Source organism: Wasmannia auropunctata, unplaced genomic scaffold (genome assembly GCF_000956235.1).
Source record: "Wasmannia auropunctata unplaced genomic scaffold, wasmannia.A_1.0 LD335208.1, whole genome shotgun sequence".
NCBI classification, from domain to species: Eukaryota; Metazoa; Arthropoda; class Insecta; order Hymenoptera; family Formicidae; genus Wasmannia; species Wasmannia auropunctata.
This window is the reverse complement of record NW_012027682.1, coordinates 94,719-117,210: the sequence shown is the minus strand read 5'-3', so window position 1 is coordinate 117,210 and position 22,492 is coordinate 94,719. Positions and strand designations below refer to the sequence as shown.

Below are 22,492 nucleotides of genomic sequence, written 5' to 3'. Positions count from 1 at the left end.
GGAATTCGAAATCGCTCTTAAAACAGTGTGACAATTATAATACAATTAATTATAAAACATACCATTTAATTGTTGTCCCATTGCACTTTCGATGCATTTCGCCGAAAAATGTGTGGAGACGATCTCATGGTGATCCGCACAATTAAAGAAATCGCCGTGATATCGAAATGACGCGATATCACAATGATATTTGCGCGCGCGCGAGAATCACTTAATTTTTAGGAAATATAACAAGCGAAAAAAAGAACAGGCGATTCGAGTATGAGCTGCGACACGTTTCGCGACTGACAACGAGACGAGAAAACGAGAGTTATTTCGGCTGAACTCTAGTTAATTTAATGCTAATCAGTTCTGTCAAATTTTTATACCTCATCGTCCTTATAATAGTTCCTAATCTTTTTTTCTGTCTATCAAAAGTTAATAATCTTATGCATGTCAACAAAATAGGTCAGATATACCTAGTATATATATACGTATTACTTGACAAGCTGATCGCCAAGTCGACTGAAGCTAGTCGAAGTGCGAGCTTTACAATTCTCGAAGTATCGAAACGTAGCGTTGTTCACAGTCACGTGACGCGATTCTTCGCAGCTGTCTCAACTTTCGTAGCAGCGATGCCAACCTAACAGACACGTGCTTAATATCATAACCTCATACCATAAACCTGTCACAGAACTTATCAAAATATAAATTTAGTATTTCGAAAACAAATAACAAATTTTTATTCGTATTTATGTCTCTCGGATTTCTATCTCTGCGTGTTATTTCTGCACAACAGATTAATGTTTTTCATAGACAAAATTTTCATTGATAAATTTTAGATTATCGGTAAAGGTATATCACGGAATGCGAAAATAATGACCGAACGGGAGGAACCTATCGTCTGCGTGCCCGGTAATTATTCGTCCAATTTTCCACGATTCCTCGATTCGACAGCTTTGCAAGCGCATTAAACCAATAATTTTTTTTTCAAGGCCAAAGATTGTGCGTAGCCGATAAAAACAATGTAGCCGGAGCCGGGACGTACGAGCAGCAGGGCTACATCTATTCGAAGCTCGCCGGCACCGTGAAATTAGTGACAAACGACAAAGTAAGCCCTTTACATTTCTGTACTTATAGCGTTACAGAGATGTCCCTATAAACACACGTTGCGTTACAGATTCGTACGGTGGAGGTACACGGTGTAACGGAGCAGAGCATCGTTCCTGCGCCAGGAGACGTCGTGACAGCCATGATCACTGTGGTCAATCAGAGATTTTGCAAATGCAGCATCAAGTGCGTGGGTGACATAGTACTGACGAGACCTTACAAAGGAATACTGAGGAAGGAGGACGTGCGATCGATTGACAAGGACAAAATGGAGATGTACAAGTGCTATCGGCCTGGCGACATTATTCTCGCGAGAGTTGTATCCTTTGGCTTCGCTCTGTGAAACAATACTTTTCCAAGGATTACACGTCTAAGTAATTTTTCCTATGCCTCTCGACAGATGCCAATGACGGAGATACACACCTACCAATTGAGCACCGCGGAAAACGAGCTGGGAGTAGTTATAGCTCACAGCGACGAAGGTAAAGGCTCGGCGTATCCTCTCCTCCCTTTTTTTTGTCGTCTTGCCTCAACTTGTCGTCTTACAGGTGTTGCCATGGTACCGATCAGCTGGACCCAAATGCAGTGCCCGAAATCCTTGTGCAAGGAATTTCGTAAAGTTGCTAAAGTCGTACCAGAACACATCGTGGTGGATCAGGCTGAGTAAATAAGTTATAAGCAATCAGCCTCTTTCAATTGTATAATATATTTAAATCATTATACAATTTTTATGTAAAAAGTTTATACAAGTGAACGTAATTTTATATAATGATACCCTATTAAAGGTAAAAATCAATTTGAAGCAGCAAGTAAAGATTCGGAGTTTCCAAGTATTTCATTATTTGAATTCCTCTTCCTGTTTTTGTTCTTTTATTTAATATTTGATCCATATTATATATATATATATATATATGTTATATATTTTTTTTATCCACTTTTCCACTTTCTCTTCCACGTTGGACTGTGTTCAAATTTCCCACCCTGGGTACACCCTGGTGGCGTTCAATGACAATGGATGGCAGCACTGTCAGTGTTTTAATGTTTAATGTAAATATTTATTGTGTTCACGAGTGTCTTTTATTCCCGTTTAAGTATCTCTTACATTATCTTACATTATCTGTTGTCATTTGATGAAGTAGTGATACAAGTAAGCAAAAATGGCAGAAGCGTCATTTTTGAAGCCATCAGACACTGAATCGCTGAATTACACTCAGGGTGAGTGCCTTGCGATTTATGAGGTTAGGTACTCGATCCGCGTGTGTACACAATAAATATAAATAAATAAAAAAGCGCATTTATGATATCTCATAATTATTACTGAAATTCAATTAATGCAAATAGGGAATTATTACCAAATAAATATGACGTTGATTTTACCTAATTGTTGCGTTATTATTTATACAATTATTGCATACTGCAGTTATTAAGCAAAATTAATCATGCTCTACACAAAATAAATGTTGAAACGAGGCTTAAACGGTTTGTGCAGAAATTCGGCAGATGATGCACGGCTTTGGCGACAGCAGCGAACCGTTGTTTGAATCCGCAAAGATCATAGAGGACGTCGTGCTGCAGCAGATGAAAGCAATTGTCAGAAGGGCTTGCGAAATCGCGGACAGACGAGCCGGTTCGAAGAGGAGCAATGTCATCAACGGAGAGGACCTTCTCTTTCTGCTGCGTAAAGACAAGGCCAAGCTTCAACGCATTGTGAGATATCTTGGTAAGTATGCGGCAACGTTTCTTCAATCGAGCGTGCTGTTATTCCCTGCTTACAAGCGAAACCTCTTCTTTCAAGAACTCAAAGAATTAGGATGCTCGGTACAGAAACTCATGGTCGCCGATACGCCGCAAAATATAACGGATCCCGAACAGGTGGATGGTGCCAAAAAGAAACCGTTCCAGAATTTTCTGGAACAGATTGACAACACGGGTGAACTTATGGAGCAGTCGTCTTCCATGGACGACGTTAAGCGACGTAGATGCATTCGCGTGGACATCGCGTCGAGGTCCATGGACGAGGTGCATTATATGAAATTCAGCAAGGCGCGTCGTGTGTCCTTCGCGAACAAGAATCGTCACAAATTCAGCGATTGGATTTGCCTGGATGGTATTACCTCGATAATATGCAAATCCTACACTTTTTTGGCTGCGTTCGCTTTGGCGCTTACAACACTCGTGAGCATCATTTGTCCTCCTTGTCGTTTAACATTTGATAAACAGCAAGGATGAAGTGATGCTGTGAATGCTTTAAGCACCAAAGCGAATGCAGCTTTATCTTTTTTTTAATTATATCAATCATATTTATTTTATCAATTTTATTTACTTAATTATAGGCGACGTTACCTTGTCGAAGCGAGCGTACACAATTTTATCTTACCTGGCGTATGAAACGGTTGCTCAAATTGTCGATCTCGCCTTCTTGGTCCGGCAAGATCAAGGTAAAATGCACGGCGACGCCATAGACCGGCAACGACTGAATTATGTTAATCCATTTACATTCAAGCCGCGCTATCATAGTAAGGTACGTATTATAAGTAGTTGTTAAAAAATTGAACTGACACAGAGCGATGTGATACACATGTTTGTTTCCCTTTGTAGAATTTCGTAATGAAACCGCTGACTCCTTCGGAGATAACTGAGGCCCTTAGGAGGTATTGGTCCCCACAGCTAGATATGACGGGGCCGTTTAATAGATGGTCCATGAGAAGACCACACTTGAAACTCCTTTCATGTTAGATATAGAGATCTGAAGAAGGTAAGAAGCTTAATATAACTTTAATCGCTTTGAATAGAAAAAGCAAAACAGGGTGAATAATCGATTTTATGATTTATCAGTCGAAATTATTTATTTACACAGAGTCAGGATATGATACACAACATGTGCAACGCTAAAATTGACTCTTATTTATTGACATTTTCTCTTGTACATATGTTTTTATTAATTTTCCTAAATTAAGAATTTTACACACGAGACCTATTGTTCTTTTTTTTTATCGTTTTCTTTTTATTAAAAAACGAGTAAAATTATCACGTACAATAATTGTAGAGATATTATGATCCTCCTTTTAAAATAATACAATATTCTCTGTACATTTTACATTTGGTAGTCCCTGATTTTCAAAAGATAAAAGACGGTTATTATATTACTATTTGTAATTACTGCCAGAGTGATATATTGTACTTTTCATAAAATATTCGAATCTTTTTTACACAAATCACCAATGGTTTGGCGATACAGTATAATGTCTTAAAATGCACTTATTCTACAGTCGCTTAACACAGTGAATAAAATAATATCTACAAGATCCTCGACTAATATCATCAGTAACTGTTTTCGTCTTACTTCGACTAATATCATCAGTAGCTATTTTTGCCTTACGAATTTACACATATGCTAATTTTGTTTCTATATCATGGTGAGAGTAGCGTTGACACTCGTGCTTTTCCTTCTGCACCCCCGGTTATGCAAGTTCCCGATTGATTGGCAGTCGACCAGTCGCAGCATAGGGTACCCTTATGTCCGCCTAGCTCTAGTATCTTTCCCTGCGCGCCTGGTGGCATCTGACAAGACAGAAAAGTTCGCGTGTATATGTACCAGAATAAGTACTTAAATATCACACCCAATCGATAGGGTACAATAGAATAATTTGAATAATAGTAAGCAAGAATTTCAGAAAAAAATAGATTTTAAGATACATTGTTTAATTTTATTTTAATTTTATGATTTTTATATCATTTCTTTTTGTTTGTTTTAACGAAGCTTTTTCTTTTAATAATAATGACTACGCCTTTCTAAATAATTCATATGTCTCTTTAAATATAACAATTTTATCATCTTACAGTTTTTTTTTCTTTTTAATTTTTTTCTATCGGCAATACTAAGTCCTTTTTAAAACCAAATAATTTCTTTTTAAAAATACCTACTAAATTTATAATTTTTAATGTTTCTTCTCTTTTTGATTTTGATCAAGTTTCGTTGTTTTAAAATGATAATTTATTCCTCTTTCTTTTTGCAATAATGTGAAATGTATCTGTGTAATCTGTATAATGTGTGCATGAAATGCATCTTAAAATCTCTTATTTTTCTGAAATTCTTGCAAATGCCTACTATTATCCAAATTACCTCGCTATTCAAATTACCCCACTGTACCCCCCCCCCCTCCTTCTTATCAAGCATATATTTGTATAAAATATATCCTCCATATAAGTGTACCTTATATATATTTCCTCCAGTTTGCGTGCAGAGTAACATATAATTGCCGCTCTGATCGAAGGTAAACAACTTTCCGTGAACGGGGTTCTTCTCGATCTTAATCTTGGTCTCCCACAAGATCTTCCCGAAGTGATTCAGGCTCCTCTGGCACAGCTTGCCGTCCTCGCTCTGCGCGCAAATATTCGTAAAATCGTTAATTAACTCTATGTCGATTATCGGGCTAGAGTGGCAGTTGAGATTGTCTATTATCTCGTTTCGCCTCAGATCGTGTATCAGTATATTGCCATTGGACAATCCCGTGATAAGTAATTGGCCGTTGTGATTGAACGCGGAGCATAAAGCGGTGACGTTCTGCTCCAGCGGCAACGTTCTCTCGAGCTTCCGCGTCTTTATATCGTACAGCAGCAGCTTGCCCTCGTTGCCGTCCGACACGGAGCAGACGAACGTCGATTCCGTTGGATTGCAGATCAAAGTGACGATCCGCGAATTCTCGTGCTGGATATCCCAGAGCGTTTTGCAGTCTCGCGTGTCGTGCAGCTGGATTAAACCGTTATTGTCGCCGTGCAGGAAATAGCGTTCGTTCTTCGAGATCCAGTCCAGCGAGGTGATAGCTTTGTTCGAATTCGCCGTGGCGGAAGTGAACGTAGTAACAGTCCTGTCAATACGAATGTAGACAAGTATTACGTATTACTGTGATGCTATCATTGAAGCGTCTACAATAAGACTTAAGACTTAGGATTTAAAAAGAAACTTACCAATCATAGTCGATTATTCGTCTCACGTGAGAAGAATAATCGATTGTGATTGGTCAATTTTCTTAAATCTTAAGTCTTAAATCTCATTGTAGACGACGCTTGACAGGCAAAGGTATGAGGAATTTTTTTTCTTACTTTGGTGAAGGAATCGGTGTCCACACTTTGATGACACCGTCGGCGTCGCCCGTCGCGACGTACGAGCCGCTCGCGTTACTCTTGCACTGAATTATGGAGGTTTTATGCTCTGTATACTCCTCCTGTGAACATTACACGTATTTGTAAGAAAGATGATAATTAATCAACAATTCAGATAATTAACAGTCAAAATTTTCCGAGATTAGTAGTTTTTTTTTCACCTGACTTAAGAGAATATAACTAGAATCTATTTTTTCCTTAGTTTTCCTGTCGATAGCGGTGTCGATAGAGGAGTCTCTTTTCCTAGAACTATTTAATCTTGAATCACAGCTGATGCTCCTCTTGGCGACTGCCTCGGATTTGCTAATCGAATTCACCCGTCCCTTCGTGTTCGTCCGTTTGGTCGAGACCATCTCAGATTCCGCATTTTTCTTTACATTTGTTGCAGGCTTTCTGCTTAGGATCGGACTGGACCCACCGCCAATATTTCTTATGAGATTCCTCAGTGTCTTTGGATTTTCCAGTAACGGCGACTCTCTATTAATTGTAATCTCTATTTATTGTCAATAATTGAATCGTAGAACTCTTTCTTTTTTTATAAAATACAAGCGAAACGTGAACGTACTGAGCAATAATGTAAAAATCATCCATGATGGGGGGATGCTGAGGTGCCGGGCCCGGATTCACATCCGATACGCTTTCTATCTTAACGGAATCACTCAACCGTTGCCTCAGTGTTTCGTTCTCCTCTTGCAGTCGTTTTAACTTATTCGTATCTTCGTCAATCGTGAGTAATGTCGGTTGTGGCATACACTAATTGTAAGATAACGGCATATTAAATTTCTCATCATTCGTATCGTATTTCGTACCATACAGTCGCGTGTCTCTTATCTTATTATGTTACGGCACAAAATGCAGTTAAATGCGTTAAAAAATAATCATTTTTTTAATAAGTGTATTCAAATAAAATAATAAATCAAATATATTAAGGTAAAGACCTATTTCTTTTAAATTATCAAAATAATAAACTTTTCTCTAATTTTGCAGGTCGTACTACATAAATCTTTATTGTTTTCGTTTATCTGAAGAAATTGATTTTAGCTTTGCACGGTGATGGAAGTGCTTTTTTTTACTCACTTGAAAGATTGTTGCTAGGAAATTGTGTAGGGATACCAGCATGGTGTCGTGCCACTGCCTGCTAAAATGGACCGAGTAAACTGGATTGTCTTCGGGATTTTTGACAAAGGCGAAAGCTGCAATTTTTAAGCAAAGATACAGATTATAATCTTCTAGATCTGAAGTGTCATACATTCGTAAGTGAATGAGAGAAAGAGAGAGAGAGACATACCAAACCATTCCTTCCATTCCGACTGACCCTGCAGCTCTGGTGTCATTTTGGTGAAGAATTCCTGTATCTTGTCTTGCTTGCCATTCACAGCCGCGTTAACCAAGTACATTTTCAGCACGGCGTTCTCCAACTTTCTGATTGCAGGCGTAAAATGACTCTCCAGTCGGCAAAACATTCTAGTATCAAAGTGCCCCCATAATTCTCTCAGCGACGTCAGATCATAGTTGTATATGTGTTGCATTAATTGATCGACTATTTTGTCTACCTGCGCAATCAGATGTATTGTCGAATATCAAGCTACCTTCCTGAGATACCGAGATATAATAATTTTTCACTAATAACACATATAATTTATATATACAAATATTTCTATGCATATGTAACACTTCATGTATAAAGAATATAAGTACAACAGAATAGAATAAAGCAAACAGACTGATAGAACAACGACGAATGTATCGCGCAATTAGCCTGAGTCTTCGACCTTTTGATAAGGAAAAGGCATTACTTCAATACTTTTGATAAGGCATACAAATCATTTGGCTGGATATTTTGTTATTCTGCCATATAATCATCCTCACCCTAAATCCTTTTTCCTTTTCCGCTTTCAGATCATTATCGAAGGCCTTCAGGGTCTGGCTAAAACCCCTGAAGAGCAAGTACTCCTTTACCAACTCGTCCACATACTGCACGTGAGACATTTTCCCTCCAATTCCTTTGAAATGTTATTCGTTCGCACCAGTTGACAGCTGTATATTGTCATCCTTCGGCCATCTTGGTTCCCCACTGGAGGTATACAACAGCAACACTGACTTCGCCTGGACGGCTGGATGTAGGATTGCCAACAGAAAGCCTTACAGTAGAAAGGTAGGTATGTGAGAGTTTATATCGACCAATTTCTCGAGCCATCGAACAATCGAAAGAGTCTGTTTAAAGAGAAAGTAATTATTGCAAAAGGAAAGAGTTATAAATCATTATTTTAAGAAAACGAAACTTGATCAAAATCTAAAAGAGAAGGAACATTAAAAATGATAAATTTAGTAGGTATTTTTAAAAAGAAATTAATTAGTTTTAAAAAGGACTTAGTATTCCTGTCTGCCGATAGAAAAGAATTAAAAAGAAAAAGAAAAAAAAACAAACTACAAGATGATAAAATTATTATATTTAAAGAGAAATATAAATTATTTAAAAAAGCATAGTTATTATTATTAAAAGAAGAAGCTTATTATAAACAAAAAGAAAAGAACTGATGTAAAAATCACAAAATTAAAATAAAATTATTAATTCTTATAATGAGTTAGTGTAAATATCAGTCTAATTGTATTGTTTTAAACGTTTATTGGTAGGTAAATTCGATAAACGATAATTACAATAGTATCAATATCTTATTACAGTGATTTATACACTTAGCTCTCATAATTTACATGGATTTAATTTTCAACGAGTAGTAAAATGACGAAAATACTATACATATTATTCATTAAACCACTTTATCGCATTTTTTTTTTAACATAGAAGAAAAATAATATTCAAGTAGCGAAGTGTATGAGTGTGTGTTTTGATTGTAGATTGAACTGTATCACACACAAGAATCTTTGCCATATAATTATTGTAAAAGTTTAACAAATAATCTCATCTTTGAAAAGGCACGAGTGTTTTTGTCTCCATCGCGAAAATCGGAACTCTCCCGTCAGGTTTTGTATCCCTTCATTATATTACAATTACATTCTATAACGATTAGAGCATTCATAGCAATTACGAAAAGAGAAATTTAAAGAACAATTTAATCTATAAAATTTCGAATTTTCAATTTTTTAAAAATTAACGCAAAGAATTTTAAATTTCTTTGCAGATATTAATTTAAAAATTAGTTCTATCAATTTTATATACGCACATGCAATAAATTTCCGTATATTTTTTAAAATAAATTTTTTTACTTATTTCTTATTTAGTTTTCTTTACGTCGATGAGATGTCACTTAAAAAGCAATCGCCGCGTAAATTGCATAAATTAAATGTGCTTTTTACAAAAAGACTATTATATTACCGTAACTTTCTTTCACAATCCCAACGGGAAAATCGTCGACATCATAACTTATCGCAAATAAACGATTAAAATTCAGGCCTTGAAGTAAATTGTCTTGCGAATTTCGTATCGCGCGACGTACAAAAATCAACTCAGAAGGAGAATAATCACAAAATCACACGAACTCTGTAGAATATACAAAATATCCATTTTTTTCCTTATATTTATTGTCAATAGACACTAGACTAGTAGACTACGAAAAATAAATCGCGAGACGTATTGTTACCCGCGAACATTTGGCAAGAGCAGCTGCGGAGTAGCGATAGTTCCTTTGTTTTCGATGTACTATTTTGACAAAAATAGATCCTCGCAATTCGTCGTAATTATAGATTATCACTGGAGATATCGCTATAACAGACATTTTAATTTGTCGTAGATTGCGCTAATTCGCCAATAGTTTCGTGGAATATATGATTATAAAAAATAGGAAAAAATGTGGCATACATTTTTTGTTTTATATTTATATTTGTACAACTGTCATAATCATAAAATTCCATATTTATAAAAATTCTATAAATATATCACGGAATTTTGTAAATATTTTTAAAAATTTTAAAGTTTTTTCTCATAAATTTTTTAATTCATGTTTAAAATTACAAAAATAAAATTACAAGGAACAGTTGCTATTCCACTGCACTATTGACGCGACTTTTCAAGCCTTTCTCTCAAAAATTGTCATAAACCCGATCTACAAGATTCTCGTCTGACAAAACGCGATACGATTATAACAATTGTGCATATTGTTCCGAATAAATTCGTCTCGATGCATTAGATTGTGCATAATCGTTTTTACACGCGAATTTCGTTCGTCGAGAGCTCCATCTCTTCGATCACACTCGCTCGATCACGCGCGATTAAATCTCCAGTTTTCATAAAATCACTATTCTATATCTCTTCGCGCGTCTCGGAAAATACATATGTACACACAGTCGAGAAAATCGCGTTCACTCGATTGCGATTTCAACGATATAAACGGACGTGTAGTGTACCAGTACTTTGAAGATTCCATTGCGCCGCCGAGACGATCGGGACCGTCTTTGCGTCGACAGAGAGGGAGAGAGAGAGAGAGAGAGGAACTTGGATATCCAAAATTGAACTTAAAAGTATTGAGTCCCGTGAGATTAATTGGACCTGATCAAAATTCACAACGCACACAAATTCAATTACGAAAAGCGTTCAAGATTCCCGAGTTAATTGTCTTCGCCGCACTTCTTCTGCAAGTCTCAAGTATAAAAAGACGGTCCCGACAGCGATTGTCCTTCGAAGCTCGATTGCGTGCGTGCCGCGATGATTACCGCGTATCATCATTGCGTTGCATAAGCCAACAGACGAGTATTCTCTTAAAACCGGATAAAAAGAGAAAAAAAGAGGAAGAGAGAGAAAGACAGAGAGAGACGGATCTCGCGTATTCCGAGAAATTAGCTCAAACAAGCGCTCGATCGAGACGCGTAGGAGTTTCTCCTGAAAGAAATGCATCTACAGGTCGACGTCCTCTTGCTTGGCTTTAGGCGCAATCTTCTCGCCGCTGTCAGACTCCTTCGCGCTCGTGTGGACATCCGCGACCTCGACCGGTGGCGGCGGCGCCGGTTTCACCGAGTTGTCATCCTCAGCGACCTCGAAACCGATCGTGGCTCCGATCTTCTGACTCGCTTGCTTGAATGAATCCGATAACATCACCTGGCGACACGCATTAAGCAGATTAATTCGATGGGATTTAATGAGCATTATTTTTCCACGTACTTTCGCATCATCGGCTTTAATTCTTGATCATTGAGATTCGATAAAATTATTATTTTTTTGTAAATAGACAAATATATATATATATTTTTTTTACAGTCCTTAACTATCATACAATTATAATTAAATTTTATTCACTGTCATCAATATTTTAATATTTTTTCTCATCCTTATGGATATGTAGGATAACTTTTACATAAATTTCAATAATAAGAGATGCCAAACAGAATGTCTTTAACTAACAACAATAATGTCAAAATACTTCGCATCTAGCATAAAATATTTCTTATATATATGTATATGATTGAAATTTATTATTGAAATTTATATAAAAGTTGTCCTATATATCTATATAAGGATGAGAAAAAATATTAAAATATTGATAACAGTGAATAAGGTTTAATTATAATTGTATGATAATTAAGGACTGTGAAATCATGTGAAAAATATAATTATATTGTTTTACATAACTACAACAATAATTACAAAATCGGTAAGATTTTAAGAAGATTGTAGTGCGTTCCATACTCACACATGTATTTTCTGTAATTAGAAATTTTCTTTAATAAAAAAATTAAAAAAATAAATAAATAAAACGTTATAAAAATAATAATTAACTCGTTTATAGAATGCTTAAAAATCAAATTAAGATCGATACTGCAGATAGAATCGTAGATGTCTATTATAACTAATGTTTAGCTACTGTTAAACTAGATTCAATTAGAAACTATTATAATTATACGTTACGACATAATTATAAGGAATATAATTATGTCATCGCACGGATATTAGCGACTTTATTATTTGTATTAATCTTGATTGGATTTATTATTAATTGTTTAAAGAAGAATTGTTATCGCTCACCTGCACGACGTTGATGCACATGGATGTGAGCGCCAGGCCAAACACCAGATATACTATCGAACACACCATGTATATGGGATTCTAAATCAATTAATGAATTCATTAAGTTCTGCGAATCGTGAATCTCACAGTATTTGTAACTTCATTGACTAAGATTTTACTTCATTAATTAACGGAATGATTTACGAGAAGAAAATAAGCTTGTGAAAAATAATGTACATATATGTATACGGTGATATATAGCTTTTCGTTGCGAGAGACCTTACATGTGAAAAGGCTTACCATCTGAGCGCCACCGTGAAAAAAAGAAACATGAGAATAAATTAATTGTTTGCCGTACAAGATGGAAATTCTATCGTGAGATCGCAAATAAAATTCGAGAGGCGAATTCAAAGAGGCGCTAAGGACAAATCAAACGGAATTTTCGCGGACCTAACATAACATAGTCATAGCGAATGATAAATAATTGAGAATGCTACTTAGATAAATATGCTAATTATAACCTTCCGTTAATTCCACTTAAGTAACTCTCAACTGATCAATATTTCAAAATTTCGTGCGACTTACATCGACCACTCTGTCAAAGTCGATGAAGAAATCACATTACAAATTTTTATCTATGAATTTACGAAGAGTGTTATTATTATTTGTTAAATTATTTGATTCGACTGAATGACGATTCGATCTGAAGATAATCACCTCTGGCACGTAATCACCGAAGCCGATAGTGCTCATGGAGATGAAGACGAAGTAGAAGCTCTCGAAAAAGCCCCATTCCTCCCACAGGTAGTACAGGGTGGCTCCTATGAAGATATAAGCCAGGAGTATAACGATCGCCACCGAAATCGGTAGATTGAACTCGTCATCGATGGCGAACGCTGATAATGCCGGCGTACCCGGCGTGTCCGGCGCGTTGGCGTCCACATTTAGGACCGTCTGCGGCTGCTGGACCTGCAGCTTCTGCATTTCCTCGATCTCCTCCGGATTCATTTGCGAGGGTCGCCGGAACTTGGCGAAATCGTAGACGAGTTGCACGCCCTTCATAACTTCCTGCGAACAGTGAACAAAATGAAATTATTAATCGACTCGATTAATGGAGCAATTGATCGATCGAAGACAAAGAAGTAATCAAAAATAGAATGCAAAAGATGTACTAAAAATGCACAGTATTAGAAACTGAAAATATTGTGAAAAATTCTGAAAACTCAAAAGTTGAGTAATTAATTTTAATTTTTTTTTCTTTAACTGATAATCCTTTTCTGAGAGTGCTCGGATTGTCTTACCTGAACGGGTCCAGTGCGACGGACTTTGCGGCAGCTACCAGTATAGTACAGCCTCCTCACAAATGCCCACAGGAACTTTATACCGCGTGTAAATAATTTACCAAAGTCGGCCAAAATGATGAGAAATATCGGGATGCCGAAAATGGCGTACACTATCGTGATGGCCCTTCCTGTGTTTGTACTTGGCGCAATATGTCCATATCCTGCAAAAATTATTCAACTCATTAGTTCCATTTATCAGTTATAATATGGTACTACATTTATATATTTATGCTATCTTTATTCTGATAAATTAACTGAAAAATTGCCATATTAAAACTTATATTTATAACATAATATTTTCATTTATATTACATTTATTTATATATAGTATATTTTTATATATAATGTGTAATAAATTACAGAGTTTGTTTAATATTATTTGAGTAATTATGTATAATAAAATTATATAATAAAATCATACATAATTTTATATCATATACAATATAATTATATATATAATAAAAAATATAAACATATGGTACATTGCATATTATATTATTTTATTATAAAAATATAATTATCATATTGCCAAATTTAACTGTACGACTCATACATGGAACGAAATCGTAATAGACATAGTTTATTTTGTTTGCGCGGTCTCTGAATCGTCGCTGCAAAAGTGGACGTTTACGCACGTCGCGAGTAAAGTCTAAGTTTAGATTATTCAACGGAGCTACGGTTGTTTTCTCGTAAACTGGCTGCAATTACTTTGGCTCGTATGATTGAGGAAATGTAATCGAACATTCGATCAATGTCATATAACTTAAATTTAAATGTCAGTCAAATGTATTTTTTTCTGCGAGTTTATTATCTAATCTCCCTTTCTTCCTTTCTCCCTCCCCCCCCCCCCCGTGTTTATTGTAAACGTTGCATAATACGAGTCAACGACGCCGAACTTCCGAAGCATTTTTGCCCATGCTCCAAATTTATACGTTTTGGCGATTGAATCGATATAAATAATAGATACCAAACTATTCAAACAGAATTTAAAACATAATATTTAAAAAAATATCGTAAATTTGTTAATGAATTTTTTAAGTAAATTTGAATTTTATAAAATAACTAAGTACAATTAAAAAAAGTTACTTAAGACGTACATATGCTTTGACTTTTTAAAATTAATTTTAATTTCGCTAACAGTACATTCTCTTAATCAGTATTTCTCTTAATGCTTTGTATGTAGACACCGTCAGAATTTCATTGTGTTTATATCAGAAAATCAATACGACATGCATAAATCATTTTATGTCAAATTCAGGAAACTTCATGAGTTTTTACAACACATCTAGTTATCTAACATATAATGGATAGTTGTCTTAATTTTGCATGTCACTGTTATACTAAATAAATTACATTGACGATATAATGCTAATTTATCTTTTCGTAGTAATCGAGACATTAAACTGTCAACAATTTTAAGACTAGCTATGTACAATAATGATTTAATAGTATGATATAGAATATATCTCAATGTAAGATAAGAGGAGAGAGAGAGAGAGAAAGAGAGAGAGAGAGAGACAGAATTTTAATCCAAAAGAAAATACGAGAAAATGTTTTAAGTTCATTTGATTTGAAATACGAGAAAAAACTTATTGTTAGATAAATATTACAAGTATTTTGAGAAATGTGATTTTGATAATTCCTCTTTTTTTCTTTATTTAATGTAAAAATTTTTCAGATTTATTTAAATATTTCAAATTTTATTAATGTTAATTCTAATAATGCAATTCTTAATGTATACTTTGCCATTAATTATAAAAAAAGATAAAGAACATAGAAGATATTTTATATATACGCATATAGTGCTAAAAACTGCTTCAATTCGAAAAAGCTATTTCATCACGAGGTTTTTCTAAAAAGCACTTTGGATATTTTCAAGATTGTTGTGCCAAAAAATAGAAGAAGGCTACTAGAAGACGAGCTCTTTACACCAGGAAAATTATTCCCACCTTGAGCCTCCCTAAGACAACGTTTCTCAACAATTCTCACCGATAGTGGTGATGACAGTGAGACAATACACGACCGCATTCAAGAAAGTCCAACTTTTTTGACCGCTGTACGTGTGCAAGCCGGCTTCGTGAGCTGTGTGAAGCTGTTCCTCAAACTCCATCAGCTTCCTGCGCGCCATGCTCTTCCAATCGTCCTCCCTCAAACTGTGACTGTAATTCCATAGAGTATCTAGGAAGTCGCGTTTCACGCGCTTCACGCCGCATTTGTACAATGTTTCGAAGGTGCCCTCGACGAAGCGGAAGACGAAGCCGCCGAGACCGCAGTAGATTATCGCGAGCAGCAGTCCGGCTATGCAGCGATTGCGCAGCCGCCTGATGATCGTAGTCTCACGTGGATTCTGCTCCACGAACATCTTGAATTCGCTGACGATGTCTCTGAGAGCCCGAAAGAAATCCAATAGAGTAACCTTCCCCTCATCTTCTTGTTTCTTCACTTTGACCTCCTCGACTTTCGATACGGGCTCCAGTTCGTCCTCAATATCCTTCTCTACAGTATCTTCATCCTTCTTCTTTCTGCGCCAGAAGGACAACCAGGAGAACCACGATTTTTTCTTGTCTGCTGCATCGGAAGACTGCGTTACGTTCTGAACAATGTCCTCTTGCTCACTCTCGCTATACGCCAAACTGAATTTTCGTCTTCTCAAGGAACTAACTTCAACCGTCTCTTGAAACGTGTCTTCCGGGTCGACCGGGTCCAGGATGCTGCGTTCTCTTAACATGTACTCCCTTTGAGCCTTCGCGAAATCCTCGATCAAACTTTCGTTGCTCAACGGGATGATCTGCTTCTTCATCCCGATTGAGGATCTCTTCACCATTCGCTCCTCGATAGTCCTTTGTGGAACACTCTCTGCACTCTTCTTCAGCTCCTCATCCGTGTCTTCGGTTTGACTGTAAGGTTTCGAACGTGGCGCGGAACCATCCCTCATTCGAGGCTCGTCTTCCAGCTTCTGTCGACTCGACGACCTCTTCTCTCGGTTTTGTCTCTCAGCATCCCTCTTCTGTGCTTCCGGATCACTGGTTCGACTCTTCCCGCTTGTCTTTCTCACCCTGGGTCTGACCGTTTCCGGTGACTTCGTCCGCCTGCGACTTGACTCGCTCTTTTCATCCGCATCGCTGGAGTCCGTTGACCGGCTGTATCTCTCCACGCGTTCCTTCGACTTTCTTTTAAGTCGCTTTTCGACTTTACGAATTTCAGTAGGTCTGCTGGTCTCGCCGCTCGTCTCTTTCGGGGTCTCCGACGTTTCTTGGACAACGCTATCTTTGACCACCTGAACATTATCTTTGACCGCCTGAACAGGCCTTTCAGGCCTGTTGATATCTCTCTTCGTGGTACCATCATCATGTCTCTTCGTTACTTCGACGACCTGCTTTACCGGTCGCATGCTGTTGTCGCCAGTCATTGCAACGTCAGTCTCACGTGTTTTCGAACTATTTCCAGCCACCGCTTTGGCGGCCACCTCGGCGCGTACAGCGATCATGTCATCCACATTCACAGAATTCCTCGCGTCAGTTCTGTCCTTTCTTCTGGCGGGACGCTGTTCCCGATTGTCCCTGTCCCCTTTCTTGTCCTTGTTCTCCGGTTCTTTCAAGGGCACCTCCTGCTGCAGCAGTCTGTTTTCTTTCTGTTGCTGCTCCAGTTTCTCCGCTTCCTCAGCCATCCTCTCCATTCTGGCGCGCCTCTCCTCGTCCTCATCGTCCGAAGCGTCCATACGCGCCGCGGCACCCCTCGACGAGGGATCGGGCGTCTTTTCGCGCTTCCTGGCGAACGCCTTGCGACGTCTGTGAACTATGTAACTGTCCTCCATCGCGCGACTCTTTGTCGTCGCCGTCGTCGTCGTCGTCGTCGTCGTCGTCGTCGTCGTCGTCGTCGTTCGACGGTCTTCGTGTACACGAGAGAGACTCTCGCGAAAGGAACGCACTCGCGAGGCCAGCCCCAACGAGGCCGTGACAGAAATAAAACGGAGGCTGCTCCCACCACCACCACGCGTCACCACCACCGTCGGCACGTTTGCCGCTACCAGCTACAGCGACGGAACCGGATGACCGGCTTCGCCGCGGCGGATATCGAGCGAGAGCGTCACGCGCAATCGAAACCGCAGCTTTGGCGTCGCGACGCCGCGCCTGCACCACTGCAACCCGTCTGGTAGCACCGCCCGAAGATTATACTGCACTAACCAGAATCGGGAGACCGAGGTGGCTCTCTGACCCCGTGACCTCATCAAAAATGAAAGTTTTATAATGGATTTGCCTGAAGATACACCCATTGTTTAAAAGTCGTAAATAATCTTTTAAATTTTGTAATTTGTAAATTTGTAAATTTTGTAAATTGAATAAAATATAATGAAGAATTAATGAAGAAACAAATACAAAAATAAAGAAACGAAGGAAAAAATGAGTGGAAAAATAAAAAAAAACAGATAAGAGATTACATAACGTACTTAAATAATATTAAACAAACTAGAAACTCTTTCGTAAAAAATAAATATTTTAACATATTGGCGATGTGCATAATTAATCAATTTGTTACAAAAGAATTTACAAGGATTATAAATTATATCAATTATGATTGGATAGTAAATATCTATGTAATATTGTACTCTTATAAATGATGCTTTGTAGAGTTAAACTTATAATTATATAGCATATAATTATAAGTATATATGGAAGAGCCTACGGCCTAAATTATTGTTAGCTCAATTGTAATAGCTTCGTAACTATTACAACTGTATTATTATGCTTTTGATATCTAAATGGAGCAATTAATAAGACAAAAGGCAGAATTATAATAATGTAGATTGTAGAATGATTAAATTATTAACTCAAATAATAGTGATTTAAATCAAATGGGATAATTAACTAAAATGAAGTTAGCGAAGAAAGAACATTATAAAACAGTCATTTTCATGTATTTAAATCAATACACTATTGTAAGAGAGAAACACTTTTTTTTTTATAATTTTACAAACATATAAAAAATAGATTTCAAAATAATATTATCTTGCTTTATAAAATATTGACGGCAGAGTTAATAAAATCATTATTCCAATTTAATTTTTATGCAAATATTCTTCACAAAAAATAGAAATTAAATAGAAAATGGATGTATTTAACAAGGACGTTACTGAAATAATACAAGTAAGACTCCTAAAAAAATAAAGCAAATCGAACAATTTAAACAGACTTTTTCGACTAAATATCAGTAGACATTTGTGTGACTATCTCTTGTCATTTCGTTAGCGATTCGGAGTCGAGCGTAATTTATGGACCAAAATACAATTCGGAGAAGCGTGTTTTCATCTACTAAGTTTCATCAGAACAATCACTTTCATTACTATTTCAACTTGGCATCGCAGCAATACTGTGCGACGTCCATTAATGACTATCAACATGACTATTAATAATAATCAAGATGAAACCATGAACGGAATCAGAGAGATAAGAGCTTATTGTTGATGGAAAACGTGAATTCGTATATTGTTTGTATGCAGTAAAATACTGCATATATGCACTTGCAAGTCGACAAAATTATTTTACAGAACACAAGAATATTAATTCATTCATTAATTCTAACGTTATTAATTTATTTTTTAAAATATATATTGTTCTTGTTTATTAAAAAGAATTTTTATAAATAAATATATTATAAATATAAATCATGAGAAATAAATCTATGTATATACACGTATCAATAATATATACAACAACAATATATGAGGCAATTTGGAAACATCAATTCGTATATTTGGCAACGTTTCCTCGCACGCGGATTTAATTAAAATTCGCCGGATATGAGAATGACGATTTACCATACAAACATTCGTTGACGCGATCCCATTTAATTGCCAGTCAGATATCGGCTTGCGTAAAGTGTCTCGGCAAATTTGCACGATATTTTCCATCCGATATCACAATGCGCCGCGGCTGAGTAAGCGCGCTTAATTCGGTCGAGCGAAGAAATGTCGTGACAGAGAGAGAGAGAGGATTTCTCGCGCTTCGCGTCCATTCGAGAAGTCGAAAACACGGTGACACGCTTGTCTATGTCTTCCTACGATCATCTTACCCACCGTTCTTTTCCGTTACATAACGACAGAGACACTCGAAATAGTACGCGTGGGCATAACACAAAGTCGTCGTTCAGGAAGCTGCACGCATGAATGTGCGCAGTGTTCGAATCGCCAAATTTTTCACAGTCAAGACGGCAAGAGAAATGCATGCATAAAGCATGCACGCTTATCCGTGAATGCATTTTATTACGTTTACGCGAACGTCGCAATATCTCGGAGGTGTTGACGAATTTCGAGCCGGTTCTCTCTGAATAGAATTCATCGAATTTTTTTTTTTTTAACTTTAACGTCATCCATGTATCTCACGTAGCGTTTAGACCGCATGGTCTTCTTACGCAGGTACACGCGTGCAATCAAACGCGTGTATAAATAGTGCGAATATGTCTGAATAAACACGAGGAAATCAATATTTCTAGATAATCTGTGTCGTAAGGTTCATTTCCTCATGTAAACGCAACATGTTATACTTTGAATTTTTTTTGAAATCATAAATTAAATTTGTAAACAGTTTGCGTGAAATTTTTATTTTCCACAAAAGTGAAAAGTTGTGCGAATATATGAAAAAGCAATTGCGAAAGCAGCAACTTACAACGAAATTCTTTGAACTTTCCTATCATTTTATTTTGTTATTTATATTTATCTATTTTTTATAACAATCGCCTCTGTTTTTACTGTCTCTCGTATCTTTGCGATCGTAAATCGAAATATTAGTGAAATACCATCGCCGATACATTGAAATATATCAAAGATTTTGATAGAGACTACAATGATACGCGCGCAAAACGGCGATGCGTCAGCGAATAAAACATTTCCCGGAGTTGCATATCAGTTATATATTGATCATGCGTACGTATCAATTTTTGCGCAAGAGAGCGAAAATTGCTCGGAGCACTTAGGAAACTGGGTCATATACGTTGTGCATCATAGTAAAGTTAAAAGTGTGAATTTTTCGTGTAAAAATCTGCAATAGAACTTTATTTTATCACGCTTTATCACATTTTGCTATGGGAAGGCGCATTAAATTGTCAATAAATAATTTGTAAACGGATAAATTGTAACATAGTAAATATTTGTAAAATATATATCGACCAATATACCTAGTAATGATAGTTAAATACAACTATCATTCTATTTTCCTTTTCAAATAGCTCATTGTCGTAATATGTTCGTAATATCGTAAGTAATCGAATGTTTGACAAATTAGGGAAATAGGACTCTGGTCGAATCACAAATAAGGGCAATTATTCCATTTCTAATATTCATAAAATATTACTGCACGGAAAGAAGAGCTTTCCATTAATGAGATTTCCATCGATAACATAATGATATTATTTCTCCTATACAAGGAATAAATTCGTATCATTTGCCACCAACACATCTCCATTCAGATCGCATTCATCTGTATTACCAGAAGTCTGCACAACCCATATAAACCTGCATGCCAAATTGCCAAGCAATATGCAAGAACTGAACTCGAAATCAGTCGCATCATGCACGCGGCATATTGATACACATACATTCTAACGCAATACGCGTATCTCCCGCTGCGTTTATCTCTCTGCGGGCTTTCGATCTCTCGCTCGAAGAGAAAACTGTGCAAAATAAATAAACCAAATCGCATCAAGCCGTACAAATAAAAATAACTGCCGCGAGTTTCACGGAAACGGGGGATGGACGTGAATTGAGACACCGTCCCGATGTTTTGTCAGAATCAAAGCGTTTTGTCCTAATAATGGAGCCTCTTAAGACACCCAGCTCTTCTGCTCTTGACGTGTACGGAAATATGTCTCGCACGAAAATCGCTCTATTTCCAGATACGCGTACATCACGCAAGTAGCACCACTTCATCATTCTTTTTGCCCGCTTCTTTTCTCAAAGAAAATAAACATTTTCATGTGTTGAGTATATTTTTAAAAAAAGCGTGAAAACGAATTCTTCGTTCGATACGAAAATAATATTATTGATATACAAGTGCAATACCAGATAGATTGTCATACAAGTGCAATACCAGAATTTTTTATTAATTTAGAAATTGAGGAACTACATTTGTAAATTTTAAGGAGCTATGTCTTGTAAAATTTTATGTCGCGTTAATTGTGCTAAGATCAGAGACGCTGAAAGTATTGCGGAGGAGCGATTATCGAACGCGAGATGTCGTGGCTAGAGATATTGTACTCACCTATGGTTGTGTAAATGGTGCCGCAGTAGAACACGGCATTCCAAAATGTCCACACATGGTGGCCCTTGTCCATTAATTTCCGGCCGTAATATTCGTACAGGTCTTTTTCGAATTGCGTCAGCTCGTACACCGCTGCTCCTCTCCAGCGGGACAAGTCTGACGCCAACACCGAGTCGTCACATAATCCGCGAATCGTCTCGAGCGTATCATTTCTACAATCGATAGAAAACATTTATGTCAAATATTCGTGGAAATTCAGGCTAAAATTTGATTTAAATATTGGAAATTATTACAAACATCCAACTGCAAAAATATAAGTACAAATTGGCTAATTTTCTTCTTATATTCCGCGTTTCAGTAAAAGCTATGTTCAATATTGGATCAATTTAATACTCGCATTATTTTATTTTCTTATCCTTTGACTGCACTACTTGCTACTAGGAATATGTTATTCGTAACTCTACCCACACAGCACGAAGTCGACTGTCAGTCGGCAGAAAAAGTCTAAAGTCGACTTCAAAGTCAGACTAAGGGCTCCTGCACACTGGACGCGGAAATGCTTGCCGCGCGGCAAAATGCGACGCAGTAGCCAATAAACTTACAGCTCCTAAAGAAAGATGACACTTCTATTGGCTACCGCGTTGTGTCTTGCCGCGCGGCAAGCGTTTCCGCGTCCAGTGTGCAGGTAC

At 37.0% G+C, this 22,492-nt stretch overlaps 3 protein-coding genes and 1 long non-coding RNA gene across 5 annotated transcripts in view; 2 read left to right on the top strand and 2 right to left on the bottom strand.

Annotated features, from left to right (window-relative positions):
• The first annotated feature begins 572 nt into the window (after positions 1-572).
• LOC105457538 (transcription initiation protein SPT3 homolog) lies at positions 573-6,724 on the top strand. Its single transcript, XM_011702259.1, has 9 exons — positions 573-894; positions 975-1,090; positions 1,160-1,408; positions 1,490-1,571; positions 2,579-2,809; positions 2,885-3,196; positions 3,423-3,610; positions 3,688-3,844; positions 6,641-6,724. The coding sequence occupies exons 1-8, from the start codon at positions 858-860 to the stop codon at positions 3,823-3,825; spliced, it is 1,353 nt and encodes a 450-aa protein (XP_011700561.1). The 5' UTR covers positions 573-857; the 3' UTR covers positions 3,826-3,844; positions 6,641-6,724.
• On the bottom strand, positions 3,917-8,360 carry LOC105457539 (WD repeat-containing protein 91). The gene is made up of 8 exons (XM_011702261.1): positions 8,122-8,360; positions 7,541-7,805; positions 7,330-7,445; positions 6,818-7,005; positions 6,414-6,729; positions 6,193-6,314; positions 5,303-5,957; positions 3,917-4,650 (listed from the first exon to the last, which is right to left on the bottom strand). Exons 1-8 carry the CDS (start codon positions 8,239-8,241, stop codon positions 4,501-4,503), a joined length of 1,932 nt encoding a protein of 643 aa, XP_011700563.1. The 5' UTR covers positions 8,242-8,360; the 3' UTR covers positions 3,917-4,500.
• LOC105457542 overlaps positions 8,333-22,492 on the top strand; it is a 25,103-nt gene continuing 10,943 nt past the window's right edge. Inside the window, exon 1 of the long non-coding RNA XR_975409.1 lies at positions 8,333-8,407. This is a non-coding gene — a long non-coding RNA (uncharacterized LOC105457542). The remainder of the gene's footprint in view (positions 8,408-22,492) is intronic.
• LOC105457540 lies at positions 10,163-17,512 on the bottom strand. 2 transcript variants are annotated; one of them, XM_011702262.1, is made up of 6 exons: positions 15,541-17,445; positions 13,510-13,712; positions 12,926-13,276; positions 12,509-12,511; positions 12,227-12,307; positions 10,163-11,302 (listed from the first exon to the last, which is right to left on the bottom strand). In XM_011702262.1, the coding sequence occupies exons 1-6, from the start codon at positions 17,363-17,365 to the stop codon at positions 11,102-11,104; spliced, it is 2,664 nt and encodes an 887-aa protein (XP_011700564.1). In that variant the 5' UTR covers positions 17,366-17,445; the 3' UTR covers positions 10,163-11,101. The 2 variants fall into 2 exon arrangements, with proteins under 2 accessions (XP_011700564.1, XP_011700565.1); XM_011702263.1 differs by lacking the exon at positions 12,509-12,511 and having other exon boundaries at positions 15,541-17,512.